Genomic DNA, 12,962 nt, shown 5'->3' with positions numbered 1-12,962 from the left:
AAAATTTCACTTTCTATGGGCATTTTGTACCTCTGAGAAGTACTTTACTATGGGAGGTTGCGTTTCGTTTCCTGGGCGGGGGTTAACTTTTATTCGCCACACTTCTTGGTTCACCAAGGTTGCGATTGCAAAGCTCAAATGTTGTTGCTCTGGAAACTGAGGTTTGCGGACGCGTTTCTTATTGCCTTCGCGCGAACTGCTTCCGGTATGAAAGTTGACGAAACGGAAAATCGTTGGGTCGAACGGTTCAAATACCGGGGGCTACGGCAAATATTCCACTCAAAGACGGCGCTTGTTAGATACAATTGTGTCTGGCGGCAAGACAGCTCCGGAAACCTTTTTGGACATTTCACAAAGCTAGTCTGAGTTCGCGTCAGGGATAGATGTGTCTTTTTCATCAATTTTAAATTGTTCTTTGCTTAATACTAAAAGATCGATAAAATTACATGGTTAAATTTTTATTTTTATTTTTCCCTCTCCAGCAGATAAGTCAACAGAACCTATTCACATATTAAGCGTGGCGATTCGCGACACAGGAGATATGGACGACGATCAGATGTCACAGATGTTTGGATCATTCTGTAGCCGCCATCGTGATGAACTATTCCAGCGAAGGGTTCGTAGGATAACTTTCGCTCCATTGAAAAAGTAAGCCATAGCTTACGCGGCAGTAATTGTAAATTACTAAATATTAAACTCCTGTTTAGGCGGCAATTCCCCAAGTTCTTTACATATCGTGCAAAAGACAACTATGAAGAGGACAGAATTTACCGTCACTTAGAACCTGCATGTGCATTCCAGTTAGAGTTGAATCGAATGCGCACATATGACTTGGAGGCTTTGCCAACTGCAAACCAAAAGATGCATTTGTATTTGGGCCGTGCTAAAGTCGCTAAAGGACAAGAAGTTACCGATTTTAGATTTTTCATTCGATCGATTATTCGCCATTCGGACCTTATTACAAAAGTATTACAAGAATTGTCGAACGTTTTTTGAGGGTTGAAAATTGATGGAATAATTTTTCAGGAAGCATCATTCGAGTACTTACAAAACGAAGGTGAACGTGTACTACTCGAAGCTATGGACGAACTTGAGGTTGCCTTCTCACATCCTCAAGCTAAGCGAACGGATTGCAATCACATTTTCTTGAATTTCGTACCCACCGTTATCATGGATCCAGCCAAGATTGAGGAATCCGTTACAAAGATGATCATGCGCTACGGCGCAAGATTGTGGAAACTGCGAGTTCTTCAAGCCGAATTGAAAATGGTTATCCGGCAATCGCCTCAAGCGCCCACTCAAGCCATTCGTCTTTGTATTTCCAACGACTCAGGATATTTCTTAGATATAACTATGTATACAGAAATCACAGACCCAGAAACTGGAACTGTACGTTTTTCAGCTCTGAGTTTGCTGTGAAATTTGGTTAAAATTTTATTTAATTTTCTTAGATCAAATTCCATGCATACGGCGAGAAGCATGGACCCCTACATGGTCTTCCAATTTCAACTCCCTACATGACCAAAGATTTCCTGCAACAAAAACGCTTCCAAGCACAATCGAACGGCACAACGTACGTTTATGACATTCCAGATATGTTCCGACAAATGACCGAACGTCTATGGAAGGAATATTCAAAAGCCCGACCACAGCTCGATATACGCATTCCAGAAAAAATACTCGTCGAATGTATCGAATTAGTTTTAGATGGAGACACGTTGCAGGAGATTCAACGTTTACCAGGGGAGAATAATGTAAACTTACTTTAACCACAGTTTCAAAGGACACCCTTTTCTTAAATATTTGGTTTTTGTGTCATTTACAGTGCGGCATGGTTGCTTGGCGAATTGTCCTTTCGACTCCAGAATATCCTGCCGGCCGGGAAATCATTGTAATAGCAAACGATTTAACGTATTTGATCGGATCTTTCGGTATCAAAGAAGATATGCTGTTTGCAAAGGCTTCGGAATTGGCTCGTCAACGAAAAGTCCCTAGGGTAAGTGTCATATTGGAAGGTGATCTGGACTATATGCCGTGTCATGTTGAGTTGCCTGCAATTGCTTTGGACTCGTCATTCAATCATTTCATGTTTTTCATAAAACAATTGACTGGGAATGAATGAATTAATTTGAATATTCATAGATTAATATTTAGTTTTTCTAGTCTTCTGACATCGGAATTGAAACTTCCAATTTACGATTCGGAGGAATTTAAGAGAAAATGTAGCAAATAAAAATATGTGATGATAAATTTGAGGAATTTATCATTTATAGTAGTAGTGCAAGTGAATGTTTGATCAATTCAGTAGCAATAGTTTACGGTATGTGTTGTGGTGTTTGTGTTTTATTAAAGCATGCGGTAGAGAAGAGACAATGGCGAATAAGAAAATAATTAGAACATTTGGAGGAGCAGTTAAGGGAAGTCATTTTTGTTATGTCACAAACATCTAACATATAGCTTGTTGTCTCCTATAATTAGTGTAAAATCCCACATAACCGTTGTATACCATATTTTGTCCCCGCCATCGCAAACTATTGTATGTCAAAGTGACTCCTTTTCAGGAGTGCATGCAATTACTATCTAACGTGAAAAGATAATATTTCTTTTTATAAATTTCCTCCCGAATTTTCACAAGACCAAAAATGCATAGCTAGCATACAGATGCAGGATGTGGAAAGCGAACAATACATTATTGTCAGTCCATGATTTGTAATTATAGATTCAATTTTACAGCCATATCGGCCGATGTTCAGGACAACATGATCGACTGTGTACCCCTGTAGTCTACAGTTAAGTCCTTGGGGTTTTAACGTAGGTACCTGTCGTGGAGACTTAATACTACGGTCTTCTTAAGACACGGATTGATTTTGGGACCACAATCAGAGCCCCGCTGTGACAAGCAACAACGGTACCAGTCTATACAAGTGCATGGCTTACCATTCATACTGGTGCATGCAAGACCTACCTAAATCTCTACCGAACTCAGGAGTACGGCATCCGTGTTGAAACGCAACACCACGCCGAGGCCCGAAGGTCTCTTTTCGCTTGAGCATCACCAACAACCCCCATGAAGCTCCCACTCGGGGGCCAACCGCAAACAACCGAGCTGTACTCATATTCGACAGGAATTTTCCCTGTAGTCTACAGGAAGTAGGAAATCTTATCATTATATTTTATTTGACCTGAAATATTTCCCTCGACTTTTTTGAGGGCATCTTAAGTGAGTTTGAGCCAGTTGCAAGGAAACTATGGTGTATATCCGTGTGATGCGCGGATCTGAAGATTTACATCATTGTCTATCAAAGAGTGTGCAGATTGCTTTTTTTAGTTTCTACTCAAATTGTTTTTTAAATACAGAGGATCTCAATTTACGACGAAGCGGTGCTTTCTCGACTTTAGACTTTAGAATGAATTAGTTAACTTTGTTCAAGACTCAAAGGCTCAACTATAAAATAAATAAAATGAGTTGATTGAAAGCAGGAACTGGACAAATAAGTCAGCACCTCAGGCTAGAATGTGAGTGATGGCTTGCAAACGCAAGTTTAAGGCTGTACTCCTGAAACCAGAGTCTTACATTCAAATCCTCTTTAAAAACATTAGGAATATACGGGTAAATGTCCGCTGGTTCTTAACAGTTCCTGGCCTATAATAGGACGTCCATTTACTTGCTGTAAAAATGGTAAGACATGGAAATGCTTCAAAATCAAATCATCGATTATCAAGCACTGTTACATCGGAACACTTGAGCCGCCCCGAAACGGGACAAAGGGTGATGAGGAACAAGATTCTGACTGACTCAGTGACTCAGCCACCTTGGGTATTGCTCTTTGTTGGCCTTCCCCACGAGATTTTATAATGTTTGGTCTTGACCCTCGCTTGCCAACTCGACTCCCCTCTCGGAGCAAACAACTCCTAAAAGTACAGTCAGTAAGAATTGGCTCAGTAATTATCAATATTGCCTTTGCGGTTCCCACTTCTATCTAATTGGCGTTTAGCACTTCTGACTGTTTTCATCCTATGTCCTTTTAAAATTTTTTTTGGAAAACCAACTCTTATTTGCTGTCGCTCCTCGAAAACATTGATCGATTGGAACCACACATATGCAGTGAGTGGCACAGTTTTGTGTGGAGTTTAAAGGGGCTCCCCATAGATGCAAAGAGAGTGTATAATATTTATTTCTCCAGTGTGCCCGTATGTGTATAACAAAACCTTATTAAAATCAGTTTGCTATCTGTCTGTCTGTCTGTCTGCCTTTTTTTCCGGAGGTGGAAATCTTCCAAAGACACTGGTATAGATGTTCCAGCATGTGGAATTTTTACCCACTAAAACCACCCTCTAACTCCTGTCCTCTTCCCAGCGAAACCACTACAAAGTATTTCGTCGCGGGGTGGATATGGCTCTAGCCTCTCCCTTGACCCATCGATTGCATTCGCAACCGCGCCTTTCTCTCTTCCTGCCTCTCAATTGCCTATCTCAATTTGCACTGAATTCGCCATACCATGTCGTTCCCTGCATTCCAGCAGACTTTGCCTTTCCTCAGCAAATCTAGGACAATGGAAGAAAGCATACTCCGGGTACTCCGGAATACTCTCGCAGCTGGGGCAGTTGGGTGAGCTGTCCAGTTTAAACCTATAGAGGTATTTACGGTAACCGTCATGTCCCGTGAGGAACTGTGTGAGATCATAGTTTATTTCACCATGCATTCGCTGCGTCCACACCTTGATGCTGGGAATTAATCTGTGGCTCCAGCGACCCTTTTTTGTCTGTTCCCACCGTTGCTGCTACCTATTTAAGGATTCCTCTCTTTCGGCATTTTTCATTTGTCGATCAGTGGTCCATCATAAGTGCCATCTCATCGGCCAAAATGTCGATCGGTATCATTCCGGCTACTGCATAGGCTGCTTCGTCCGAGATGATGCTATAACCACAGCACACTTCTATACACCGCGCTCGTCTTTGGAGCATTGCATGCGGTATGCAGTGCAGTTGACCAAATTGGCGCTGCATAAAGCAGTATAGAACTCACCACTCTAGCTATAAGCATTCTACGAGTGCATCGCGGGCCTGCAACCTTTGGCATCATCCTTGCATCTATCATCACTCCAAGGTATTTAATTGCTGGCTTTGAAGTGATGATATGCCTCCCCATTCTGATACGGGCAGTGGTTTCCTTACGCCGCTTCATGATAAGCATCCCCTCTCTGCGAGTGCAAGACCTGCATCTTTCAGCCACTGCTTCAGATGAATACAATTCCACATCCGTCAGATCTTTTGCAACAACAATCACCGCTATGTCATCGGCGTAACTCACTATTGTTACCTCGCTAGCAACGAGGACATTGAAGACATCATTATACACGGTCCCAGAACAGAGCCCTGTGGAACACCCGCGGAAACAATGTATTCTATGGTTCCATTGTCTTTGTCGTACCAGAGCCTTCTGTTTGTTAAGTAGCTGTTGACTAGCGCAGTTAAATAACTTGGTACACCAATCGCCGCCAATGACCTTCTTATAAGGTTCCAACTCGCAGAGTTGAACACATTTTGTAGCTCAAGGGTAATCACAGCACAATACTTGCTAGTGCCACCCGTTTCGTGCATCGCATTCTCAACAAAACCAGTGACCAGTTTGATGGCGCCGATCTTTTGCTTCGCTGTATAGCCAGCTTCAGGTTTCTTTCGGCTTCCTTGTAAATGATACACTTCGTGATATGGAGGGCTCTTTCCGATGGTGTACCTTGTATAGTATCCTAATCCAACCAGACATCTATGAATGTTTGAATAGATTTCCAACCGCTTGATTTGCTCTTCAGGTCAAAAACTGTTGCCTGGTGATCACTATGGGTGTACTGTTCACTGACGTTCCAGGACATATCGCGAGCTAGTGAAGGACTAACAAAAGTCAGATCCACAACTGAACCGGACCCCCCTTTCCGGTAAGTAATAACTTGATCGTCGTTATGATATCTAACTGTGCGAAAGCCTCCAAAAGACGACGCCCTCTTGCATTCGTCAGTGAACTTTCCCATTCTGTGACCCGTGCATTGAAATCACCGGCGATGATTTTTGCTTTCCGTCATTTTGCATCCAAAACCAATCTCTCCAGCACGTCCTCGAATTCGGCTAACGTCAGGCTCGAAGGAGCATAGCAGCTGTAGACGTATATGCCGTCTATTTTTGCCCATACGAATCCATTTGTGGACTGCCTCATACATTCCTGTATGACTTGGTCCCCGTATGACCACAAGGCCCTCCCGCTTGTTGTATCGGCTACCCATACATTATTATTATAATAATAATAATCGTTGGCGCAACAATCCATATTGGATCAGGGCCTTGAAGTGTGTTAGAGCACTTCATTCAAGACCGTAACGGTACACTAGGAGGCAATGTGGTCAGCATTGCGCTCGCCCGAGATTATTACCCTGATTTGACTCAGGTACTCATTCACAGCTGAGTCGACTGGTATCCGACGTCAAGTCACGATACAAATCCCACTGCCACCAGCGAGATTTGAACCGCGGCCTTCCGTATTATAACCCAGTGCTCTAACCACTAAGCTATTCGGACACATTATTATTATTATTAGGGTTTGCTTATTATCGCCACTTGCACCTCTGATTCATGGGTAGTCTGCGAGAGCGGATCTTGCGCGACCCTATAGTGTTTGAGGTTGATTTGGACCAACGTCAATTTTTCGCTGCACTTAGCGCCTTTTTGAGCTGGAGACACTTTCCGCTTCCGGCAATATGCCCGCTGTCCAGGCCCACCTTTCCATCACACAACATGCATTTGGGATCCTTGTTACAATCCCAAGCAATGTGACCTGTTTCACCACAACGTCTGCATCGGCTAGACCGATGAACCTCACTTGTGCACACTCTCGCTAGGTGTCCGTACGAGAGACACTTGAAGCATCTCTTCAATGAGATTTCCTCTCTAAAGCGACAAACTACCCATCCAATACGGACCTTCCCGTCATCCACCAGCTTGCGCGCTGCACTAAGATCGATAATCGCTTGCCATTTCAAATTCACGAAGTCCAAACTGGGAATTATTATCGAGGTTGAAAACTGCATCGTTATTTGGAAACCATCAGATATTTTTCTTTTACAACTTATTTCCTATTGGATTTGGTTCATCTTACTAACGACAATCTAGGGGCGACCGCTCCACTAGCTGATTTGGAGCTCCACACCTGAATAAGGTGCTGCTTAGCACACTATGAAGTAAAACCGGCTTTGTCAACAGCAATTAATCAAATGCTACCCCACCTCTGCCCTGGGATCAGTGTTATTTTGGCATTAATCCTTCCCTGTATATTCTGAAGTGTCCATATGGCTCAGTAATTAGAACGCTAGGCTGTAGTACGGACAGACGCGGTTTAAATCCCACAGGCGGCAGTGTGTTTATATCGTGGCTTAACGTCGTATATCAGTCGACTTAGCTGTGAATGAGCACATCAGTCAAATCAGGGTAATAATCATGGATGAGCGCAATGCTGACCACATTGCCTTCTACAAAGTACTGTAACCTTGTACTGTGCCGGAAGGGTCTTGAATGAAGTGATCTAACACATGACAAGACCAAGATCCAATTGAATTGTCGCACCGACGGTTATTATCGTATACACTCAGCAACTTAGCAGGAATGTAATGCTGTTTTCATGACATGCCAGCCGCATAGCTCAAAAAACAGTAAAGTTGACTTCTATTTATTACTGAAAACTGTGGAAAACGCTTACTAAACTTTATCCAGTCGTTCTTGGTTTCGTGGCCATAAATGCAATTAATTTCGCCATTTAGCTTGGACGGCAAGTTGCAAACATGTAATTTTCTATGAACGGATGAGACAAAAATATGCTCTCTAAAATTCTCCGAATTAATTTCCAAGTTCTTACTTGTATATATGTGATTTCCAACTACCCTAAAATAGGACATACCGTATAAATAACGCCTACGAGCCATCATTGACGGGGTGCTGAAATGTGTTTCAACTCCTTCCAATGCTTCCCCAGAAACTTTCGCTCCTCCTCCACTGTTCTACGCCATATATTCTAAAGCACCCCACTCATCGGCCATGTTGCATTGATGGAGTTGTCACCCCTTGTTAATGTGGGAACTATTCACTGTCTTCTTCTCGTGGGTACCATTACAGGTATTTGGCCCGTTCGCCGACGAAGTTTTTCGTCCGAAATTGTATCAGGCCAAAAGACTTTCGACTGACAATAACGTCACTTTCTACTATTCTCATATAGCAGCACAGAATGAACATTAGCCCAGAACAGTCTCGACTTGCTGTTGGTGTTGAGATAGCCTCACTTCCAGATTTTGAGAAAAGAAACGAAGGTCGATCCGGTGCTGTTAATGTGTCGAACAATATCAAGTTTAGGACCAACGTAGGAAGAAACAACGCTTCCTAGTTAGAGAAGCTGATGATTGTCTTTAATATGCTGCCCATTAATGCCGATGAGGAGAGTGTGGTGAGTGGTCAATCTGAGAACCTTGGTTTTATTGCTATGTGTCTTCATCCGACTCTGCTTGTGTCAAAATCCAGAGTCATTTGACGAAGGTGCAAAATTCTATGAGGGAGCAAGTAAACATCATTAGCGTAGTGATCTGCCCAGAACTGAGCAATTTAAATACCTCGGGTCAACGCTATCAGCCAGAGAACTACGTTATAAAATTGCTTCACGCATTAACGCAACCTGGATGAAGTGGCGTTCCACAACTGGTGTTCTTTGTGATCAACGTATCAACGAACGTCTCAAATCTAAAATTTACCACAATGTCGTCCGTCCTGAAGCTCTCTATGGTTCTGAGTGTTGGCCAACTATAAAAGACAATGAACGGCGTCTTGCGGTAATGGAGGTGAAGATGTTGCGTTGGACTAGTCGCGTGACACGTTCTAATCACATCCGAAATGAGGATATCCGCGATCGTTATGGGGTTGCTCGAATCGTAGAAAAATTGCGAGAAAGACGTCTTCAATGGTATGGTCATTTGCCAAGATTGGTCTGAACATTGAAGTTGATGGTAAACGACCAAAAGACAGGCATGATACGCTGGATGATGATTTAAAAGCCTCGAGATTGCATCCAGATCAGGCATTTGATAGAGCCAAATGGCGAAACCGATCACGACGATCCGACCGCGCTTATGAACAGGACAAAAGCTGAAGAAAAAGAAGAATCGAGGTGCTTGAAGCAAAATTTCATGGTCCCTTGAAGCCTTCCAGGCCCTCGAGATAAGGCAACCTACCAATTACGATTAAGAAATAATATCGGTAATGGGATGCAATCCTCTCCAAAATTCAAATTCATCATTCCTGCTTGTGGTCCTGGTCGGCAAGGCCGACAAGTTTCCTTATCATGTTTAGACTTAGTTTTCTTTTCCTGCCAAATTTGTCATGTCCTAAGCTGGATAATCGCTGCCTACAGACGTGACCCTTCTCTCTTAGTAAACTAAACTATTGAATTTTTTTCTTTCTATTTTCCCTTTGCTGCTTTATCCACAATACTGTTCGCATTTATAACATTTGGCAGCACAAATAATCTTCATTTCATTTGATACCCTTCCAATAGTTCTTGGCAACGTTTTATCCGATTTTTTGTTCTTTTTGTTTCATATCGGTTTCGATATATTGCTATAACGTAACTTATATCTGAATCCTTTTACAGATATACATCTCAGCAAACAGTGGTGCTCGTATCGGTCTCGCCGAAGAAATCAAATCAATGTTTAAAGTTGCATGGGAAGATCCGGAAGAGCCTGAAAAAGGGTTCAAATATATCTACTTGACAACCGAAGATTACAGCCGAATTGCTAATCTCAATTCGGTTCGTGCAATTTTAATCGAAGATGAAGACGAGCCACGCTACAAAATAACTGATATTATCGGCAAGGAAGATGGTCTTGGTGTGGAGAATCTCCGCTATGCCGGTCTCATTGCCGGTGAAACATCTCGAGCTTATGAAGACATCGTTACAATTTCAATGGTATCGTGTCGAACAATCGGTATTGGTTCCTATGTTGTCCGTCTCGGACAACGTGTTATTCAAATTGAAAACTCGCATATTATTCTGACGGGTTATGCGGCTTTGAATAAACTGCTTGGGCGTAAAGTGTATGCATCGAATAATCAACTAGGCGGTATTCAAATTATGCACAATAATGGTGTGTCGCACAAGACCGAGGCTGTTGATCAGGATGGTGTATATACGATACTGCACTGGCTCTCTTACATGCCGGCCCACATTGACTGTGAACTGCCTATCGTGATACCGAATGATCCAATAAGCAGACCTATTGGCTTCATGCCAACCAAATCGCCATATGACCCCAGGTGGATGCTGGCTGGTCGCCCCAATCCAGTGAATCCTGGTGAATGGGAAAGCGGATTCTTCGATCGTGGAAGTTGGTCAGAAATTATGGAACCGTGGGCTAAGACTGTTGTAACTGGACGTGCTCGACTTGGAGGCGTGCCGGTTGGTGTCATTGCTGTGGAAACCAGAACAGTTGAAGTCACAATGCCTGCCGATCCAGCGAATTTAGATTCAGAATCGAAGGTAATTCAAATTTGATTTGTTCCCAATTATTAATTGCAAATCTCAATCGTGAATATTTTTTCAGACCCTCCAACAAGCCGGGCAAGTTTGGTACCCAGACTCATCCTACAAAACCGCTCAGGCAATCAAAGACTTTGGTCGAGAAGAATTGCCATTAATCATATTTGCCAACTGGCGTGGATTCTCCGGTGGCATGAAAGACATGTTTGAACAAATCATTAAGTTTGGAGCGTACATCGTCGACGGTCTACGTGAGTACAAAAAACCAATTTTAATTTATCTACCACCGAATGCTGAGCTACGAGGCGGAGCATGGGCTGTGCTCGACCCACTCATCAACCCTAGATATATGGAAACATACGCCGACCCAGAGGCTAGAGGCGGTGTCTTGGAACCTGAAGGCACTGTTGAAATTAAGTATAAAGATAAGGATTTAATCAAGACAATACATCGTTTGGACCCGATTGCAATAAAAGTAATTAAGAATTCATCCAAATCAAACCAATTTATTAATCGAATGTTTTCCACAGCTGAAACAAGATCTAGACGTTGCAACGGGTGACAAGCAGAAAACAAAAGAAGTGGAAACGAAACTCAAAGAGCGAACAATGTCCCTACTTCAAGTCTACCATACAGTCGCCGTACACTTTGCTGACCTGCACGATACTCCCGAGCGAATGCTTGAAAAATCTTGTATAAGTGAAATTGTTGCATGGAGAGAGTCAAGAGCGTGGCTATATTGGCGTTTGAGGAGGCTACTACTGGAAGACCAATTCGTGAAATTAATCATGAAAACACAGGAAAGCTTGTCTGTTGGCCAAGCGCAATCTATGCTCAGGAGATGGTTCGTCGAGGACAAAGGAAGTGCAGAGGTGAGTTTATCTGGATCTAGGATTAGAAACATGTATCTATTTGTGAATTGTGTTCTTTAGGGCCACCTATGGGAACAAAACGAGGAAATGGTGCAATGGTTCGAAGAGCAAACACATCCCGACTCAGTCGTCTCAAGGAACATCAACGCCGTCAAGCAAGATGCAATCATATCTCGAATTCATGAAGCATTGAAGGTAACTATTTCAAACATTCCATCAATCTATACTGTTCAACTAATACTTCCAATTTCTTGTTTAACTTGCACAGGACTGTCCAGATGTAGCTCTGGAAGCTGTTGTTGGACTCTGCCAAGCGCTATCTCCCGTCAACCGAAACCTCGTCGTGCGAACTCTGACTCAACTTGAACTGGGTGAATCAGATCCAAACGCCTCCGGATGATACTTCACCTCATGACAAATTCTACATCATCCTTTTGACTGATCAGAATGATGTGTACAATATGGTGCGACTGATTGGATGTTTCCGCTGAAGTAGCCACAATGATCACGTGATTAAGTTCTCCCAAGTTTCATAGTTTATAAGGATCGTATGTTCTTATCTCCGTTCATTTTTAAAGTGGGATGCAAGTTCGGACTATTATATTGTTATTGTAAAGAATAACTGACAAGAAATGGGGGAAAAATACCAAAAAAAAAGAATATATTATTTGTCTCATTTCCCCCGAGGGTTACATTAATTTATAGGAAGAAAAAAAAAATAATTGTTGATGCGAAACGAAGTGGGTTGTTGTTATAATTTTTCATGGCAACTTTTAGGATTATTCTCTAATTATTGTTTAGTTCTTAACACAACTATGCAAACTTCTTTTTCTTTCTCTTTTCCTTCGTTTTGTATCTTAGAAATGGTATCTGAAGGAATTGTGTTAAATATGACTAGATTAATTATTTTTTTACTCAATAGGAATAGTAAATAAAAATGAGAAGTAATATTTGTAATTTTGTGTGTTTCACTCATTTCTTTATTTGAAATGTGAACATTTTAGAAACCTCCTGCAAAAATCGACGACTCACAATATGCATTCTACGAGAGGCACTGATATCGTCCTCATTTGCAAGATACGTATTGCGTCCGTGGTGACTACAAAAATGTTGGAGAGATTTTCAAATTTAGGTTTGCATTTAACTGTGTTAATAATAAGAAAAAAACATCGAAAAGCATCAAAGGCGACTCGGAACATTGACGAGACATTTGCCTTGAGAATATGCCCAAAGGTGGAACAGTTCAATAGGTTTTGGGCATTGAATAAGAGCTTCAAAATGAAGGACCAAGGTAGTCAACCATGCAAAGGTGACAACTACTAATTGAGGGCCTTGATGCTAGGAGAGCTACTGCCCCTAAGAAGGTTCAGGATGGATACAAGTCTTTAACAACGTAGCCCATGAGAGGGAAATTCTTCCAAGGAACCCAAATCCGAACCCAAGAGGAAGGAAATCCCGGGTAGATAAGAGGTGAAGTTAAGGGTCAGGGAGCTCGTCGTTAGCTATGCAGGTGAATATTATTT

General features: G+C 42.2%; 1 protein-coding gene across 2 annotated transcripts in view; it reads left to right on the top strand.

Moving 5' to 3' along the window:
- LOC119654073 (acetyl-CoA carboxylase) overlaps positions 1 to 12,396 on the top strand; it is a 103,672-nt gene extending 91,276 nt beyond the window's left edge. The window contains exons 16-25 of one of the 2 annotated variants that reach the window (XM_038059247.1): positions 483 to 648; positions 708 to 966; positions 1,027 to 1,389; positions 1,452 to 1,754; positions 1,826 to 1,996; positions 9,680 to 10,567; positions 10,632 to 11,042; positions 11,098 to 11,439; positions 11,500 to 11,634; positions 11,708 to 12,396. In XM_038059247.1, coding sequence (XP_037915175.1) covers positions 483 to 648; positions 708 to 966; positions 1,027 to 1,389; positions 1,452 to 1,754; positions 1,826 to 1,996; positions 9,680 to 10,567; positions 10,632 to 11,042; positions 11,098 to 11,439; positions 11,500 to 11,634; positions 11,708 to 11,839 — 3,170 coding nt within the window. In that variant the 3' untranslated portion in view covers positions 11,840 to 12,396. The remainder of the gene's footprint in view (positions 1 to 482; positions 649 to 707; positions 967 to 1,026; positions 1,390 to 1,451; positions 1,755 to 1,825; positions 1,997 to 9,679; positions 10,568 to 10,631; positions 11,043 to 11,097; positions 11,440 to 11,499; positions 11,635 to 11,707) is intronic. The other variant, XM_038059239.1, reaches the window with a different exon arrangement.
- Positions 12,397 to 12,962: the final 566 nt, after the last annotated feature.

Source organism: Hermetia illucens, chromosome 1 (genome assembly GCF_905115235.1).
Source record: "Hermetia illucens chromosome 1, iHerIll2.2.curated.20191125, whole genome shotgun sequence".
In the NCBI taxonomy this organism is placed as follows: Eukaryota; Metazoa; Arthropoda; class Insecta; order Diptera; family Stratiomyidae; genus Hermetia; species Hermetia illucens.
The sequence above is the reverse complement of the archived record's forward strand: the minus strand, read 5'-3'. Positions and strand labels throughout refer to the sequence as shown.